This window comes from Schistocerca cancellata, chromosome 11 (genome assembly GCF_023864275.1).
Source record: "Schistocerca cancellata isolate TAMUIC-IGC-003103 chromosome 11, iqSchCanc2.1, whole genome shotgun sequence".
Lineage (NCBI taxonomy): Eukaryota > Metazoa > Arthropoda > Insecta > Orthoptera > Acrididae > Schistocerca > Schistocerca cancellata.
Window position 1 is genome coordinate 58,057,095 of NC_064636.1, and position 20,162 is coordinate 58,077,256.

General features: G+C 40.4%; 1 protein-coding gene across 3 annotated transcripts in view; it reads left to right on the top strand.

Moving 5' to 3' along the window:
* Positions 1-6,819: 6,819 nt before the first annotated feature.
* LOC126108708 (uncharacterized) overlaps positions 6,820-20,162 on the top strand; it is a 68,478-nt gene continuing 55,135 nt past the window's right edge. Inside the window, exons 1-2 of one of the 3 annotated variants that reach the window (XM_049914027.1) lie at positions 6,820-6,928; positions 12,767-13,422. In XM_049914027.1, the coding sequence (XP_049769984.1) occupies positions 12,775-13,422 (648 nt within the window). In that variant the 5' untranslated portion in view covers positions 6,820-6,928; positions 12,767-12,774. Of the gene's footprint in view, positions 7,498-12,766; positions 13,423-20,162 lie in introns of all 3 variants that reach the window. The other 2 variants (XM_049914026.1, XM_049914025.1) reach the window with 2 other exon arrangements.

Here is a 20,162-nt window from a genome sequence, read left to right on the forward strand (position 1 = left end):
TTCGATCTTTCCTATCGCCCCCTGTCCAATTTTTATATCACTCTCTTGTTTGGTTTTAGGAACCCAAATGAAGAACACAGTCTCTGGCCTTACTGCTTAAATTAATGTGCACAGTGTTCTGACTGGCTATCTTAATTTTAACTGAATGGAATTTTTTCTTAAGAGTTATTTCTCAGTACAATCTACCCTGCAACATCCTCACAAGCTTTTCAGACTGTTTCTGACCATCATGTCTATGTTAGCCAGTTGCCATTGTCTTTTCTGTTTGTTTGAGATGAAAGATTGCTTTTAACATTCAATGGATGTCTCTACAATATGGGCTACCCTGTACTTGAAAGCTTCTTTTTCGTATGTAATAAGCTTCGTTATTTGTTAGAGTTCCATACTTGGCCCTTTAAAGGAGAATAGTTTGGCCGTTTTGTCCCTCTAACTATGTGCTAATTGTAAAATTGTGCTTATCTATGTACATATGAGACCTCCAGCCACATAGGTAACGTACTGATTTTCTGCACAAAGTTTCATTATTTCGTTCCATAATTTTAGATACTTATTAAAATTTAATTTGTGGCTATTTAAATGATAAGAAATAAGTTTTATGTTCTTGTGGACATATAATATATGTGCAATTACGTTTAAAAGAGAGTAAAGTATTTTAATTTTTGGCGTATAACGAAACTACCATTCTGGGAGTTCATCCGCCTATTTTACAACTGTTTCATGTTATCTTATTGAAATTCAAATTCGAATGTGGTAGTTCAACCGACTCTCTCACAGGTGTGACATGTTTTTATATTGAAGACTCAGAGCTCAAACTTGTGTAGAGTGACAGTGCAGACTTCGATTTTTGTTGACAGCAGTGAGCTTGTTGTATTGAGTTTTTTTAGTAGCTTCATTTTCAGTTTTTGTGGTGTGAGTGCGCCAGATATTTATGTTCTTTCTGTGTGTGGCCATGTTCTATGACATTATAAAATTATATCTTTGTTTCTTGTTTTGTTTTTACAGTTATGGTGTAACTTTTTGTTGCAATAAAGAAAGGAGCAATAAGTTATTTTTACTGAAATTTACCGCATTTTGCTCTGTGATATTCTGCCAAACGTAATAAAAGACATCAGGATATGGGCCCAGGCAAACGCATACATATGGCATCTGTATCTGTTCTGTGAAGTCATTGCTTTTGATCGGAGTTTCATTCGCATGAACCATGACGCTCAAGCTCTGGAACCGTCGTGTTTCATTGGTCAGTTGTGGAAAACCTTTGTTTTCGTTTTGAAATGGGTATTTTAAGTTTGACTTACATTCAGCCTACACGAAGGTGGGTAAACTGAAACCATACTGTATCCAGAAATTTGATGGTAAAAATTTCCAACTGTGGAAATATCAGTTGCTGAAGAAGTGCTCGATATCGTGGAGGGGTAAGCGAGGCCAAATGAAGTAGATGAGAGTCAAACCGCTTGGGACGACTTAAAGGCGAAGGCGATGCTCATTCTACCTATTGCGATGGAATTTGACCAATTGCAATTTGTTATGACGTGCACAAATGCAGTGGAAATGTGGGCCAGACTAAAGACGATTCATGAACAGCGATCCGCAATTAATAAAATGGTCTTGAAGCAGAAGTTTTTTGATTACAGAATGTCGCCAACAGACACAACTGCACAACACATCAGTTCAGTTGAGTCCGTGGTACAAGAATTAGCTGATATTGGGAAACCTGTTGCAGAATTTGACAAAATGGCTAAAATTTTGGGAAGTCTGCCAGTAAAGTTTGAAATTTTTTCAACTGCCTGGGACTCGTGTGCTAAAGATCAACAAACGTTCGATAATTTGACTTTAAGGTTATTGAAAGAAGGACAAAAAACTTTAACAATGTGATGAAAACTCAACAGCCTTCGCAGCCGTTAATGTGGACAAAACGCGCAAGTTCAGTTCAAATATCGTTAACAACTGTGCGTCTGAGATGGTCAGTAGAAAAGACGTTGAATGTTATTACTGTCACAAAAAGGGACGTTTTAAATCTGACTGCAGAAAATTTTTAGCCAAACTTAATACGAAAACTGATACCTCTGAGCACCAGGGTTTGAATGCAGAACATGTATATGTTTTTGCTCCAGGTTGCAAAAACATTTGGTTAGCTGGCAGGGCTGCATCAAAACATATGACGTCACACAAAGAGTGTTTCAACACACTTAAGCCATTTCAGTCGGATGACTCATTTGTACAAATTGGAGACAACTCTATCGTCAAAGCAGAAGGCATTGGATGAGTTGAAGTATTGTCATTAGTTGAGGGCAAATGGCAATCTCACACTTTGGAAAACACTTTATATATTCCTAAGCTGAAAAAAAATTTATTTTCAGTGGGAGCAGTCACAAAAAGAAAAATGAAAGTTATTTTTTTGCGACAAGAGAGTGGAAGTTCGCGGTTCAGGAATTGAGATGGACAATCAGTGTTATCAAATGTTGTTTAAATGTCCAAATGTGCAACAGGCAAATCCCTGAATTCCACCATGATCTGGCATGGGAGACTTCGGATCATTAACTTCGGTAGTCTCAAGAATACCACTAATCTGAACTTAATACCTGGTTTCAGTATGAAGAAAGTTGAAAATCTTCACTGTGAACTGTGTCAGTATGGCAAGAAGAGAAGAAAATCTTTTAATTCAAATTTGCAATCAAAATCCAAACTTCCTGGCGAATTTATTCATGTAGGTTTCAGTGGATCGATGAGAAAACCGTCTCTTGGAGGTGCACATTTGTACATAGTTTTCAAGGGTGATTGCACTACATACAGGTTCGTGTATTTTCTTAAAAGGAAGCATGATACTTTCGCTGTGTTTTTGGAATTTCAGAGACTGATTGAAAAACAAATTGGAAAAAAATCAAAGTTCTGAGAAGTGACAATTGAGCCGAATTCATAAATAAGCAATTTGAAGATTACTTCAAGCAAAATGGTATAATACATGGGAAAACAAGTCCCTATATACCACAGCAGAATGGCCTAATTGAACGAGAAAATAGGTCCATCACTGAGTGTGCACACACTATGTTATTAAGTATGATGTGTCTCACGTATTGGAGGCACAGGCAGTAAATTGTGCTGCATATATCTTAAATTGCTGACCATGTAAATCAAATGACAGTGTTACGCCATGTGAAAAATGGTTTGGAAAACCTCCTTCCTTATAAGTTTAGGTCAAAATGGTAGAGTAAATCAAAGAAATCGATCATGATTGAATATGATGGGTATAGTACCAATTATCGCCTCTACAATCCTGAGTCGAAGAAAATTACAATCTCCTGCAATGTATCTTTCAATGAAGAACAAACCCATAGCTGAAACATAGAACAAAGATATACTGAATTTTACCTGGGAGACCATTCTGCAGAAGATGTTCAAGAGGAATCTGAAGAGAATGATACTGGTGAACAAATGAAAAAAATCAAGATGTTCGAGAGGAATCTGAAGAGGGTGATACTGATGAACAAATGAAAGAAAATCAAATGATGAATCTTAGAGGTCGGTCTAATCTGCAGGCATCTGCTCGTTTTTGGGACCAAGATATAGCTTGTTCTACCATTGTCTTTGAACCTCAAACTTTTGAAAAAGTAACAGTGTTGAAACAGCCAGAAAAGTGGAAACAAGCAATGGAAGAGGAAATGACATCCCTGAAAAAGAACATAACTTGGGATCTAGTACCATTTCCACACAGCTGCAAGGCAGTTGGATGTAAGTGGGTCTATCGTGTGAAGCAGAATTCTGACGGAAAAATTGACAGCTTTAAAGTTAGATTATGTGCAAAAGATTATTCACAACGAGAAGGAATTGATTGTGAAGAGACATCTTTCCTGTGGTCCGATATGATTCAATCAGAGTTTTATTAGCCATAGCAGCTTCATGAGATATGGAAATTAGGCAGTTCGATGTTAAGACTGTATTCCTGAAAGGGGATTTAAAAGAAGAAGTTTACATGGAACAACCGAAAGGTTTTGTTGTAGAAGGCTCAAATAATGTTTGCAAACTGAAGAAGTATCTATCTGGACTCAAATGATAACCATGTTGTCAGAGTAAAAAATTTGTACATTTTCTGACAATGTTTGGCTTTGTGCAACTGAATGCAGACAAATGTGGCTTCGATGCTTTAACAGATGACACTGATGTTTATCTGATGCTTTATATGGATGATTGCATGCTTATTTGTAAATCTCGAAAAATACTGCAAAATGTTTTGACAGCGCTGGGATTAATGTTTGAAATTACTCTGGGCAATAGAAAATAATTCTGCGGATTGGAAACTGAACAAAGCCCTTCTACAAAAGAAATCTACATAGTCCAGCAAAGATAGATCAAATGTTTATTTCACAGGTTCAACATGGATGAGTCAAAAAATGGTTCAAATGGCTCTGAGCACTATGAGACTTAACATCTGAGGTCATCAGTCGCCTACAACTTAGAACTACTTAAACCTAACTAACCTAAAGACACCATACACATCCATGCCCGAGGCAGGATTCGAACCTGCGACTGTAGCTGTCGCGCGGTTCCAAACTGAAGCGCCTAGAACCGCTCGGTCACAAGGGGCGGCACATGGATGATTCAAAACCGAACTTCACTACTTATGATGTTGGAATCATGTTGCTCAGCGGGCAATCTCCCGCAAACCAACATGAGATAAAGGGGATGGAAAGCAGATCCTATCGGCAGGCAGTCGGTAGGTTAATGTTTGCAAAAACTGTCTCACAGCCAGCCACCGTGTTCGCTGTGAGTATGGTAAGCAAGTTTTTACATAATCTGGGTCTCAATCATTGTCATGCTGTTAAAAGGATTATGAAATACCTACAGCGGACCAGGGACGTGACCATAAGGTACAAAGCTGACTCTACTGGACTGGTGGTCTACTCAGTTGCCGACTTTGCTGGTCTACTCAGATGCCGACTTCACTGGTGACTGTGACACTCGTCGGTCAACGACAGGCAATGTGAATTTGTTAGCAGGTGGGCCTGTGACATGGTGTTCACGTCGACAGAAATGTGTAAGTAGATCAACAAAGGAGGCCGAGTACATAGTAGCTTCAGATGCTGGTGCTGAAGATATTTGGTTGCGTGGTTTTCTCAATGAACTTGGTTTCAGTTAGACAAACCAACAACACTCCATGCTGACAATCAAAGTGCTATTCACCCGATTAAAAACACAGAACACCACAAAGATACCGAGGACATTGACATTAACATTAAATAGCATTATATATGTGATCATGTTGAAAATAATGAGACTGAAGTTTATTATGTTTATTCTAATAAACAGTCGGCAGACTTATTACAAAACCTTTAACTACAGACAAATTCATATTAAACAAAAGCTCTGTTAATGATCTCAAAACAAACTCAATAAAACAAGATTGGGAGTGTTGACAGCAGTGAGGATGTTGTACCTAATGTTTTTTTTGTTTTTTTTTTTTTTTTTAAGGGTTTCATTTTCACTTTTCGTGGTGTGAGTGCGCCAGATATTTATTTTCATCCTATTCGTCCACGAGACTCAGAGGGCCATAGGCACGGGTTCACAGGTAGATGCTGTGTTTCTTGATTTCCGCAAGGCGTTCGATACAGTTCCTCACAGTCGTTTAATGAACAGAACGCAGCATGTCATTCTCAATGGAGAGAAGTCTTCCGAAGTAAGAGTGATTTCAGGTGTGCCACAGGGGAGTGTCATAGGACCGTTGCTATTCACAATATACTTAAATGTCCTTGTGGATGACATCGGAAGTTCACTGAGGCTTTTTGCAGATGATGCTGTGGTGTATCGAGAGGTTGTAACAATGGAAAATTGTACTGAAATGCAGGAGGATCTGCAGCGAATTGACGCATGGTGCAGGGAATGTCAATTGAATCTCAATTTAGACAAGTGTAATGTGCTGCGAATACATAGAAAGAAAGATCCTTTATCATTTAGCTACAATATAGCAGTTCAGCAACTGGAAGCAGTTAATTCCATAAATTATCTGGGAGTACGCATTAGGAGTGATTTAAAATGGAATGATCATATAAAGTTGATCGTCGGTAAAGCAGATGCCAGACTGAGATTCGTTGGAAGAATCCAAAGGAAATGCAATCCGAAAACAAAGGAAGTAGGTTACAGTACGCTTGTTCGCCCACTGCTTGAATACTGCTCAGCAGTGTGGGATCCGTACCAGATAGGGTTGATAGAGGAGATAGAGGGGATCCAACGGAGAGCAGCGCGCTTCGTTACAGGATCATTTAGTAATCGCGAAAACGTTACGGAGATGATAGATGAACACCATTGGAAGACTCTGCAGGAGAGACACTCAGTAGCTCGGTACGGGCTTTTGTTAAATTTTCGAGAACATACCTTCACCGAAGAGTCAATCAGTATATTGCTCCCTCCTACGTATATCTCGCGAAGAGACCATGAGGATAAAATCAGAGAGATTAGCGTCCACACAGAAGCATACCGACAATCCTTCTTTCCACGAACAATACGAGACTGGAATAGGAGGGCTGAACCGATAGAGGTACTCAGGGTACCCTCCGCCACACACCGGCAGATGGCTTGCGGAGTATGGATGTAGATGTAGATGTAGATCCAGTATGCGGCTGTCTTTCGTGACATTATAAAATTATGTCTTTGTTTTAACTTTTGGTTACAATAAAGAAAGGACCAATAAGTTATTTGTACTCCAATCTACAGTATTTCGCTCTATGATTTCTGTCCAACATAATTAAAGACATCAATTTTCGAATCGAGTAAGACTTCGAGAAGATCGTCGAGATTTACCATAGAATATAGATCTAGTTTCTGATCGACTTTGTAATGACAAGATGTCAGAGGCGAAATGGATTGGAATCTTTGGCCAAATTTAGGAGGGAAGTCAAATGGGGATTGTTGTGAAGTGCTGCAAGTGTAATTGTAGAAAGTGAGCGAGAGAGTTACAGTTGTGGGAGGTTAACAAATCGATGTTTTTTATGGTATTGCGATCTGTGATATGTTATAAAATACCACGCGTTCTAGTACGCAGAAAACAAGATAAATCCACACGGGCGAGTATAATTGTAATTTGTGATTAGCGTCTATCAGTGTTCGGTAGTGAAAGTTTCATAATTTTGATTATAGATCCACATTTTGTCTGCGTTTCAGTGTGGTGGATATGAATCTAATATATGCCCATAACTAAAATCGCTTGTGAACCTCTGTAGTGTTTTACCCTTTTGCATAGTAATACGAATAGAACTGTTCCGTTCATAACTACGATGTGCTTGTGTTGTCCACTTTTTATTTATGTTTTTTGAACCCACCCTCAAACGCGTTGCGAAATGTACGTTTAGGATTAGATTAGGTTGGAAGGTGTTCATTTGTGACATGGGGACGCCAACGATTGTGAATATCAAGTAATGATTGTGAATGTCAAGTAACTGTTGTGGCACAAACATTCACTGGAGCATTCCATTTATTAGTCCATCTGCGACGAAGCTGTTTGAGTTACAGGTAATGACGTTAATGTAAACGTGCAAGTATAGGTTATAGTATATCTGCAGTTTGCAACCCGTACTCGTTCCTTTCTAAATCATGAAGGAAATTTTTTGCGTCCTTGTATTTCCAAATTTCAGTTTTCTGCTGTGGATAGTGATGTCGTACTGAACAAATTTATAGTATTTTTGGGTAAGATTGTCAGCGGTAATTCTGTTTGGTGGATTGTTAATGTTGAGTGCATAGGAATGGACTGAAGAGTAGGGTCTAAAGTATTGCCTCCCTTTCGTACTAGTTGCCAAGTCCTTGGTGACATTGTTGGTATTTATTGTGGATGTAGAGTGGAGTCCTGTTAAGTGTTAAACTTTCGTAGAGCGGTACGTATAGGCCATAATGTGACTGAATGTTTTATCTATTCATAGTTGTAGAACGCCTGAATTGGTGCTTCAGTAGTGGATCATTTTGTGCTTATGGCTGCACATGTGGACGCGTTTGGAGAGATACATTTAGAATAAGTCACATAAATTTTAATGTCGGGAATGGATGACACCCTGAACTTATAATTGAAGAAGCCACAATCACAAACGTGTCATGTTCATAGTGGTAATTGGATTACCAGTATGCCTCTTTGTTACAGGTGTGAGAAATGCACATTACTTTGCCAATTCGGTGTTAAACTGTGAAAATGTAGGTAGTATATGAAGTTTGTAATACAGTAGAAACTTCACACATCTTGTATAAATAATACAGGAACTGCATTTTTCAGAATAAATGACATTACATCATTATAATCCTGTTGGTGTGACAGCACACTAAAATTGAATAGTTAGTGAACTATTTGTTTTATACTAACGTAAGAAATATAATATTCATGCAGTTAAAATGTTGTGATATCTTGCTGACCACAATTCTGGCACATCATATTATTTCCCCACCTTAGTCATGACTGTGACATAGGCTCTCCAGTATAAAACTTATCAGCACACGTGTGACTTGATAAACATAACTTTTATTTTATTTTAAGCTGGAGATGCCTTGATAAACGAATGTTGAAGATTGTCACTTTTTGGCATTTTTTTGTTCCGGTGGATGAAATTGACATGAATACTTTAATGTTTTGTATGGAGACCTTGAATTGCTTGTATAGTCTCCCATAGTTCAGAGGCGGCATAAATAAGTGCTGTTACAGTTGTGACTCCTTGAATGTTTGTTTGCACACAGAAGTTAATGTGTACATATGTTAAACTATCTCATTCTGTACAGATGAAACATATTATTCAAAATGTGGAGGCTTCTAAGTCACTTCGCATGTCTTGCACTGTTCAGCTGCATGAAGGTGTTGGAAGAGATTATTTTATATTGTTCCCAATACAATTATAAAATTTGTTTGAATTTATCTTCGAAACGAGTTACAATGTAGGTGTAATCAGTATACTTTAGTTAACACATCTTACATAAGTCATAATATACTGCTGTTTTAATGTTAGTGTGGCACAAAGCTAGTGATAAACATTTACATCACTACATTTACATCACTTGCTTTACAGAAGTATTGTCACAATTGGTAGGGGAAGCTGCAGTTGTTGATCCACCTGCCTTATACTTACGAACCCTTTGTTTTCTTGGGACCTGATAAAATTTGGTTGCATTCTATTAGCAGGGGCCTCTCTAGAATGCTTCTGATAGTATTAAGCATACCATTGAATTTCTGTATGGTGAAGTGTTATGTGTTCAACCTCAGCTAATTCATAGTTAGATTTGGAATTAAAGTTGACAGGGTACAGGAGCCATAATTGACATCATTACTTGTAGAAATCACATTGATTTAACTAGCACAACACTCATGTTTTATGATAAAATCCATAAGGAATGTTGTAAGCATTAGTACAGTGTTAAGTATTATGATCTTTTCCCCTCAATACCTTTTTTTTTTTTTTTTTTTTTTTTTTTGAAAAGGGCCTTAGTTTAAGTTAGTGAAATTTCAAAAGAAAGTAGTCAGAATAATTTTAACAATTTTATTCGAACACCAAAGAGAACCATGTGCACCACTATTTAAGAAGCCAAATTTATTATCCCTTTCATGCCAATACATACTAGAAATACATTTCACTAAGGAAAGCATTAACAAACTTCAGAGGTATGGATCACCACCTCATGACAAAAGTTGAAAAACCTCTTTAAGACTAATTCGCCCATCCAACAAACTTATACAGTAATGGTGTTAAATGTATGGGAATAGAATTATGCTATCACCTTGCAACATCAATAAAAGGAATTTGGGAAGTGAAAAAATTTAAAATGCATGTAAAATCACTGAATAAAATACTGTTTTTACGCCATCGAGGAATTTTTGGAATCTGACTTATCCTAGTAAACAAAAGGAAATCAAAACAGTCATCACTTAAGATATTTTCATGCGTGTCTTATGCCTTCTTTAGAAATTAAAGTAAACAAGTTAGAAACTGTTACTGTTTGAGCATGTGTCATTTTGTCCACTCCTGCAGCACATAAGATGATAAACTACATTAGGTTGTAGAATTACAACCTTTGCTATCCAGGTAAAAATAACACAATCAGCATTATAGCATTAATGCCTGCTGTTTTAAAGAGCTCTTAGCTAATTTTTTTTGAAAATGCTGTTTGATATTCCTCGTGTAGGCTATTTGTTGTAATGTGCATTTTTGTATTGACTTAACGCGTCAGTTGTACAAGTTACTGTACTGATTTTATCCACAGGACTAATAATAAAAATAGTAAATAATAATAATAATAATAATAATAATAATAATAATAATAATAATAATAAATAGAAAGATTGTCATAGATCACATGAGATCCTTTTTGTCTTATACTCATGTGCCATGATAATTCTTGATGTTGACTTTGTCTCCATAGACTGAAATCTTGAGGCTGAAAACTTAAGTTCAAACTCTCTCTCGAATACACCGAATAAAGATAGGGGGCCTATATCTTTCTTATGAAATGTTATATGTTAGCTCAAACAGTGAAAAATCTGTGATGGAATAATGACACTGTTATGAAAAGGATAGAGAGCTGTTGCTGGCAGCCAGATGCAGTGGTCATGTATGTGGTAGAGCTGCTTTTGTGTGAATGTGTGTGTATGTTGTCTATTTCAGAAGGCGGCCTTCTGTCTGAAAGCTAACGTGTCTGTTAGTCTTTTCGTTGTGCCTGTCTGCGACTCAACATCTCTGTATATGGCGAGTAGCAGTGTATCCTTTTCATAATATTGTATGTATTAATTCGAAATAACTCGGAGAAACACTCACTGTAATACATTTCTGTCATTAAATAGAACATCGAAGACACTGAGCTGTTCTCGTGCTTTCATCCTTTTATCAACACCAGTCTCACCAGTGTCTGGAGTGCTTTGTATCTCCGGGAAAGGGCCTACCTCCATGGAGCTACTGCTGACCCAGCAAGTGATGACCTGTGATAAACTGTTATCGGATGCCCTGTCTTGTAGAAATGCAGTGTCCAGCCTCCCCGTTTCACGTACACACAAATGAATTTTCGAACAATATGCGTGTTCACGTTTATTAGCCACTTGACGAAATTTGTATGTGCAGGTGATGATCGTAGTTTGTCATCAACAGATACAGGTTGTAACTTATTGCTTGAAACTTGCCCACGAAAGGCAAAGGTCCCCAGTTCGAGTCTCAGTCCGGCACACAGTTTTAATGTGCCAGGAAGTTTCATATCGGCGCACACTCCGCTGCAGAGTGAAAATTTCATTCTGGAACTTATTGCTTGTATGAAGTGGTTACTTACACTTCAATGGGACTATGTTTGGCATTTTATTAATTCTCACTTTGTTCGTTCCAGAGGCACTCCTCTTTCTTTTAAGGGTGTAAAAAGTTCAAAAATTGCTGGAGTCTGCTACTCAGTTAGTCAGAACATATACTGGTGCCATATAGTGGCATTTAATGATTACCAGCCATAAACAATGTTTTCTTAGATCTGTGCTGAACTTGTTGCCAAATGACAAACTGCCTATTGGCTTCTGTCTCGGGTTCTTTGGCCGACGTTAATCTAATGATTTTTCTGACGTTTTGCCAGCACGAGTGGCTGGCATTGTCAAAGCTTCACCCTCCATTGCCGGTGGTGAACTGGAGGCGAGCTCGCGGCCGCAGACTATATGTACCTGGTGCGCCAACGTCCGAGGGCTTCTCTGCGGTCATTTCCGGTGCGGTTCTCCTCTTGCTACCTGCGACGGTCGTTCGCTGCAATACGGGAAGCCAGGATCCATTTACCTTAAGGCTTTCCTCTTGTTCAAACTGTTCGCGTGTTTTTGTATTTCTACAGCTTCTCTGAACAAGCGCGTGTGATAGTGCTTCTCTACAGCCAGAACTTCCGTGTCGGCGAATTTTATTACGTGGCCAGTCTCATTCAGTGCGTGCACTGGAAATGACTGTGGAGAAGCCCTCGGACGTTGGCAGGCCAGGTACATATAGTCTGGGCCGCGAGCTCGGCTCCAGTTCACCACCGGCAATGGAGGGTGAAGCTTTGACAATGCCAGCCACTCATGCTGGCAAAGCGTCAGAAGAATCACTAGATGAACGTCGGCCGAAGAACCCGAGACAGAAGCCAATAGGCAGTTTGTCAACAAGTGGCCACGAAAGCCTTAACAATTTTGTTGCCAAATGTTTCACACTAGATGTGATTGTGGCGTAACAGTTCCAAAAGTGCTTTTTGTGTTCATGAAACAGAATTATTTCTTCTATTTGTGCTTAACAGAAATGAGCTACTGCTATAGTAATTTAATTCTTTTTGAACACTTTTGAAAGATGTTTTTTTTTTAGAAAATCATCTGTGTTGACTGGAGCTTTCAGGTTCTTTTTTCTTTTAAACACGAAACGTGATGTGCCATTAGACGGGTTCAGGAAGCTTTCTCAACATCTGAGTGACAGTGTGTCACTACAAACCCTTTGATGGTCTGTATGTCATCGGTTTGAAATTATAAATGAACATGCGAGGCCACCTCTGTAACCATCATAGGGTAATACAATAAAATTTTCAAATCTCACATTTGGAAATTCAGTTAAGGCTCTTTTGTAAAGAAAATGTAATAAAAAGGTCAAAAATAGTATACATTCCAAAATATGTGTCCTTCGACTTTCGCAGTATATTCCCATTAAAATACTGATCTTCATCTTGGCCCGGTACATGCAATATTTCAGACATGCGTGTTAAAAAATTGGTTGTAATGATTTTTTTGAGAAACAGTTTTAGTAACATTACTCCCGAATGAAACATTTTTCTGTTTTAGATACCAGTATGTATTCAGATGTCGATGACATCGAAGTGGAGGACACCTCGACAATCCTCGCGAGGAGACAGAGGGAAGACGAGCTTTCTGCCAGGATGCAGGAGCTGATCGCTAATTTCGACAAATATTTGGAGGAAAAAGAAAAGAGTGTCACCGAAGACGATAGAAAGGAAGTGGATTCGCTGGTGGAGAGTATCTGCAAGAGTGGGCCGAGTGACATTCAGGAGAGCTGCACAATCGATGCCGCCTCGTGGAAGCCACCGGAAGAGGTCGTGTGCGCGCGAGACTGCTTCCGCGTCTTCTCTGCGGACACCCTGTCGCTGTCGTGCTTCCCGGAGGTGGGGGCAGCGCGCTGCAAGTACTGCGAGCATCTGACCGGCCCGGGCACGTGGCAGCAGGTCTTACCACATGTCGAGGTCTTCGCCCAGCAGACCCACGTGCACCGATGTGCTGTCGCAGACGCCTTCCCCAAGTTCCTCTTCTACCAGATGTCGGTCTGTGACGACGCGGTGGCTGTCAGGCGCTTCTACCACGCCCTGTGTGCGTGCCGATTTGAGCCACCCTTGATGCTGGACGATATTTTGACAGTGTTCTACAACTGGGGGTTCAATAAGAATCTAGTGGATTACAGTTTTGAAACCAACACAGATGTGCAGGTTAGTTATTTTCATATTCTGTACGTGATAGTTGCAACCTCTCTAAAATGACTCGAGATTGCAATTCCAATTGTAAAGATCGTGCTCTCTAGTAAGATGTAATCAGTTTTTTAAAATTTATTGCTACTTCAATGTCAAAGTTAGCGTAAGGAGGGCTATGCGTGAAGCGTTCAGTGAATTCGAAAGTAAAATACTAGGTACCGACTTGACAGAAAATCCTAGGAAGTTCTGGTCTTACGTTAAATCAGTAAGTGGCTCGAAACATCATGTCCAGACACTCCGGGATGATGATGGCATTGAAACAGAGGATGACAAGCGTAAAACTGAAATACTAAACACCTTTTTCCAAAGCTGTTTCACAGAGGAAGACCGCACTGCAGTTCCTTCTCTAAATCCTCGCACCAACGAAAAAATGGCTGACATTGAAATAAGTGTCCAAGGAATAGAAAAGCAACTGGAATCACTCAACAGAGGAAAGTCCACTGGACCTGACGGGATACCAATTCGATTCTACACAGAGTACGCGAAAGAACTTGCCCCCCTTCTAACAGCCGTGTACCGCAAGTCTCTAGAGGAACAGAAGGTTCCAAATGATTGGAAAAGAGCACAGGTAGTCCCAGTCTTCAAGAAGGGTCGTCGAGCAGATGCGCAAAACTATAGACCTATCTCTCTGACGTCGATCTGTTGTAGAATTTTAGAACATGTCTTTTGCTCGAGTATCATGTCGTTTTTGGAAACTCAGAATCTACTATGTAGGAATCAACATGGATTCCGGAAACAGCGATCGTGTGAAACCCAACTCGCTTTATTTGTTCATGAGACCCAGAAAATATTAGATACAGGCTCCCAGGTAGATGCCATTTTCCTTGACTTCCGGAAGGCGTTCGATACAGTTCCGCACTGTCGCCTGATAAACAAAGTAAGAGCCTACGGAATATCAGACCAGCTGTGTGGCTGGATTGAAGAGTTTTTAGCAAACAGAACACAGCATGTTGTTCTCAATGGAGAGACATCTACAGACGTTAAAGTAACCTCTGGCGTGCCACAGGGGAGTGTTATGGGACCATTGCTTTTCACAATATATATAAATGACCTAGTAGATAGTGTCGGAAGTTCCATGCGGCTTTTCGCGGATGATGCTGTAGTATACAGAGAAGTTGCACCATTAGAAAATTGTAGCGAAATGCAGGAAGATCTGCAGCGGATAGGCACTTGGTGCAGGGAGTGGCAACTGACCCTTAACATAGACAAATGTAATGTATTGCGAATACATAGAAAGAAGGATCCTTTATTGTATGATTATATGATAGCGGAACAAACACTGGTAGCAGTTACTTCTGTAAAATATCTGGGAGTATGCGTGCGGAACGATTTGAAGTGGAATGATCATATAAAATTAATTGTTGGTAAGGCGGGTACCAGGTTGAGATTCATTGGGAGAGTCCTTAGAAAATGTAGTCCATCAACAAAGGAGGTGGCTTACAAAACACTCGTTCGACCTATACTTGAGTATTGCTCATCAGTGTGGGATCCGTACCAGATCGGGTTGACGGAGGAGATAGAGAAGATCCAAAGAAGAGCGGCGCGTTTCGTCACAGGGTTATTTGGTAACCGTGATAGCGTTACGGAGATGTTTAACAAACTCAAGTGGCAGACCCTGCAAGAGAGGCGCTCTGCATCGTGGTGTAGCTTGCTTGCCAGGTTTCGAGAGGGTGCGTTTCTGGATGAGGTATCGAATATATTGCTTCCCCCTACTTATACCTCCCGAGGAGATCACGAATATAAAATTAGAGAGATTAGAGCGCGCACAGAGGCTTTCAGACAGTTGTTCTTCCCGCGAACCATACGCGACTGGAACAGGAAAGGGAGATGATGACAGTGGCACGTAAAGTGCCCTCCGCCACACACCGTTGGGTGGCTTGCGGAGTATAAATGTAGATGTAGATGTACTTCGCATTGTAGGCCTACCCGTAAATTGTCCGTGCCGTGCCTTTTCTCTGTTCCAATATGCGTGTACGCCGAAGTTTCCAATAGCACAACTACGCTTGTGTGTTTCTGTGTGCATACTTACCTAGAAATGGGGGCTGTGCATGCACATTCCTTCCCACCTTTGTTTCAGTAGGAATCTTTGTGCTTTTTCAGCAGATGACTGGCAGGTAGGGCCTGTGCGTGTTTCATTGTGTAATGCGTTAAGGTTATGCCGAGAGGCTATTTATGTGTGTTGGTACCTGCTGACTCAAAAGGAAACCCGTTATCTTGGTAGATGCTTACAGACAAAAAACAGCCACACGGAATGCAGTTACCAAAGATGATTTGAATAAAAATTTGGGATATGATGCTCTGGGTATCAGTTGTCAGGTAGAAGGCTCCAATCATAAAAAGTTACTGTAAGTTTCAAAATGCAAAAAAGGGAATGAGAAGCCAGAAATTTATGAAAAGTGTGTATGACAACTGTGGATGAATATTTGAGCTTTGGTGGCTTAACAACACACGTCTGAAGAAAAGAAATGATAGGGTCTGTGTTGCTCCGCAACAAACTGTTAGAAATTTAAATGAAAGATACGAAATTGGAGAACAGAACCTTGGTTCTAATGGGTTTTGGCACCTAAGCAATTCCTAAATATAATCTTTCATGATTAAAGTGGAGTAAACATTTTTTTATAAAATAAAATACAAATGAGACACTGAAAGTTAATTAAGCTTCACATAATGAGTAAGACTCTTTGTTAAATATTTCTCAGTTTCAGAAATAATCACTAAAATGCCTTGTTTTGAAATTTGAAATAAATGGTACTAGCTAATGGAAAAATTGCCAGACTTAGTGCTACAGCTTCCGCAGCTGAAAGACTAAAATCTTGCTGTGACTACCTCATGAAATTTGCAAACAAAATATAGTCACTTTTTATTTCTTGTACCTCTGTTATTTAGCTACTTGACCCACACTAGCTTTTGCAAATTTTTTTTTTTTTTTTTTGGTCACCTTTTCATCTTAGCAGCCCAGCAGAAGCTCCCAAGAAAAGAAGGGGATCCACAGTAGATGGCTTGGGTAATGAGGCAGTGTATGTACGTGGGAATGTCCATGCGTACATGTGTTCTTTCCACAACTTTTTGTGCCTGTCCTTCCATTCCCAGATATCTGTGATTGCACATGAGGAAAGTGACCTTGTGTGGACATACCATTAAGTTATGTAAGTTTGCAGGCTTTCGTGGCTGTAGTCACTGAAGTTAAAATGTTCTGGTTATTAGGCCGCATCATGTTTCATCTAAAATGATCGACATTTCGACTTCTCTGCTGGGATCTTCCTCAGGATCTTCTGGTGTCCACTCTTGTGTTCTAGCAGTAGTGGACACCAGAAGATCCTGAGGAAGATCCCAGCAGAGGGGTCAAAACAGTGATCATTTTAGAAGGAACACGATGCAGCTTAATAACCCAGATTATTTTGACTTCAATAGTGTTAAGTTGTTAACAAGTTCCTTTAACTGACAGGAAAAATAGTTTTATAGCTGGAAATGAATCATTAAAATATTGATACTTTTCTTTACTTATTGATGGTGTCCATTGTTGTTAACAGAGATACGACATTGTTCTCGTTTGCTGCTAACGTTCTAGGCTTGTAGCTTTTTGGATTGCAGTGCATTTATTCATACACAAATCTCTTACATTCTGAAATCATACGTAACACACACGATTCTGTAATTTTCCACACTTATTCATTAAACAAATTAAGCCAAGAGTGCACAAAAACTGGGCAGATACTGTTACCATGCAGCCACAGTTGCGGACATTGATGTAATCTTTTAATTAGAAAAGTAAGGCTTCCTTCTTTGTTGAAACTTGATTGTATGAATAGTAGTTTTACCTTCCCTTTAAATATGATCAGAAGTTTGCAGAGTGAACTGTTAACAATACTTATAACCTTGTCACAGGTGGGACAGCGAATGGATATAGCATTGAACATTGAACCAACATTTTACAAGAACTCTGTGAACTTTGCACTTACTTGCTTTTGAAAACACTAAATTCACACTATTGAAGCAATTATCTATGATGAATCATCAATAAAAGCAAAGGTACCTATAAAAGTAGCAGTCAAAACCGTCACGGATGGGATGAGGACTTGGCATGGGTGGGACTAACGCAAAGTAGAACCTCTTTTTGTAAGTTAAAATTAATTTTATTATATTGACTTATAGATGAATTTCTTCATGGCAAAGTGGTATTTCCAGCAGAGAGTACGAGTGTAGGACAGTAAATCTTTGACGAGGGACTGTGTCAGCTTTCAGACAACACCACATACAAAGTCTGCCAAGATAATCCCATTCCTGATGTCCAGGCGGAGCTTCAAGGAATCCTCAGAACCTTAGGCTCCCTACAAAACTATTCACCTGACTCCATCAACCTCCTGACCCCACAGACACCCCGCACCCCTACCTTATACCTTCTTCCTAAAATTCACAAACCCAATCATCCCGGCCGCCCCATTGTAGCTGGTTACCAAGCCCCCACAGAACGTATCTCTGCCTATGTAGATCAACACCTCCAACCTATTACATGCAGTGTCCCATCCTTCATCAAAGACACCAACCACTTTCTCGAACGCCTGGAATCCTTACCCAGTCTGTTACCCCCGGAAACCATCCTTGTAACCATTGATGCCACTTCTTTATACACAAATATCCTGCACGTATAGGGCCTCGCTGTAATGGAGCACTTCCTTTCACGCCGATCACCTGCCACCCTACCTAAAACCTCTTTCCTCATTACCTTAGCCAGCTTCATCCTGACCCACAACTTCTTCACTTTTGAAGGCCAGATATACCAACAATTAAAGGGAACAGCCATGGGTACCAGAGTGGCCCCCTCGTACGCCAACCTATTTATGGGTCACTTAGAGGAAGCCGCCTTGGTCACCCAGGCCTGCAAACCCAGAGTTTGGTACAGATTTATTGATGACATCTTCATGATCTGGATTCACAATGAAGAAGAACTCCAGAATTTCCTCTCCAACCTCAACTCCTTTGGTTCCATCAGATTCACCTGGTCCTACTCTAAATCCCATGCCACTTTCCTTGACGTTGACCTCCATCTGTCCAATGGCCAGCTTCTCACGTCCGTCCACATCAAACCCACCAACAAGCAACAGCTCCAACAGCTCCATTATGACAGCTGCCACCCATTCCACATCAAACGGTCCCTTCCCTACAGCCTAGGTCTTCGTGGCAAACGAATCTGCTCCAGTCCGGAATCCCTGAACCATTACACCAACAATCTGAAAACAGCTTTCGCATCCTGCAACTACCCTCCCGACCTGGTACAGAAGCAAATAACCAGAGCCACTTCCTCATCCCTTCAAACCCAGAACCTCCCACAGAAGAACCCCAAAAGTGCCCCACTTGTGACAGGGTACTTTCCGGGACTGGATCAGACTCTGAATGTGGCTCTCCAGCAGGGATATGACTTCCTCAAATCCTGCCCTGAAATGAGATCCATCCTTAATGAAATCCTCCCCACTCCACCAAGAGTGTCTTTCCGCCGTCCACCTAACCTTCGTAACCTGTTAGTTCATCCCTATGAAATCCCCAAACCACCTTCCCTACCCTCTGGCTCCTCCCCTTGTAACCGCCTCCAGTGTAAAACCTGTCCCGTGCACCCTCCCACCACCACCTACTCCAGTCCTGTAACCCGGAAGGTGTACACGATCAAAGGCAGAGCCACGTGTGAAAGCACCCATGTGATTTACCAACTGACCTGCCTACACTGTGAAGCATTCTATGTAGGAATGACCAGCAACAAACTGTCCATTCGCATGAATGGACACAGGCAGACAGTGTTTGTTGGTAATGAGGTTCACCCTGTGGCTAAACATGCCTTGGTGCACGGCCAGCACATCTTGGCACAGTGTTACACCATCCGGGTTATCTGGATACTTCCCACTAACACCAAGCTGTCAGAACTCCGGAGATGGGAACTTGCCCTTCAGTATATCCTCTCTTCTCGTTATCCGCCAGGCCTCAACCTCCACTAATTTCAAGTTGCCGCCACTCATACCTCACCTGTCTTTCAACAACATCTTTGCTTCTTTACTTCCACCTCGACTGACATCTCTGCCCAAGCTCTTTGCCTTTACAAATGTCTGCTTGTGTCTGTATATGTGTGGATGGATATGTGTGTGTGTGTGCGCGAGTGTGTACCCGTCCTTTTCCCCCCCTAAGGTAAGTCTTTCCGCTCTCGGGACTGGAATGACTCCTTACCCTCTCCCTTAAAACCCACATCCTTTCGTCTTTCCCTCTCCTTCCCTCTTTCCTGATGAGGCAACAGTTTGTTGCGAAAGCTTGAATTTTGTGTGTATGTTTGTGTGTCTGTCGACCTGCCAGCACTTTCATTTGGTAAGTCACATCATCTTTGTTTTTAGATATATTTTTCCTTCGTGGAATGTTTCCTTCTATTATAACTAATATATATATATAACCTTGTAGGGAAGTTTTATTACCCATGGATAAGATAAATTTCAGTACAGTAGTTATGAGTACCTACTTATTTTAATTTTAAAAAAGGAGTTCACCATTTAAAAAAAGATGCAGATTACTACTCATCCAATTTCAGAATGTCTAAATTCCTATTTTCTTATGAGGGAGCCTCCATGATTGACACAATGTACACCAAGCAGCAGAATGGTCCAGTATTCGTGCCGGGAACTACCAGAGACTGTGTTTGTGTACGGCCAGGTAGATGGAGACAG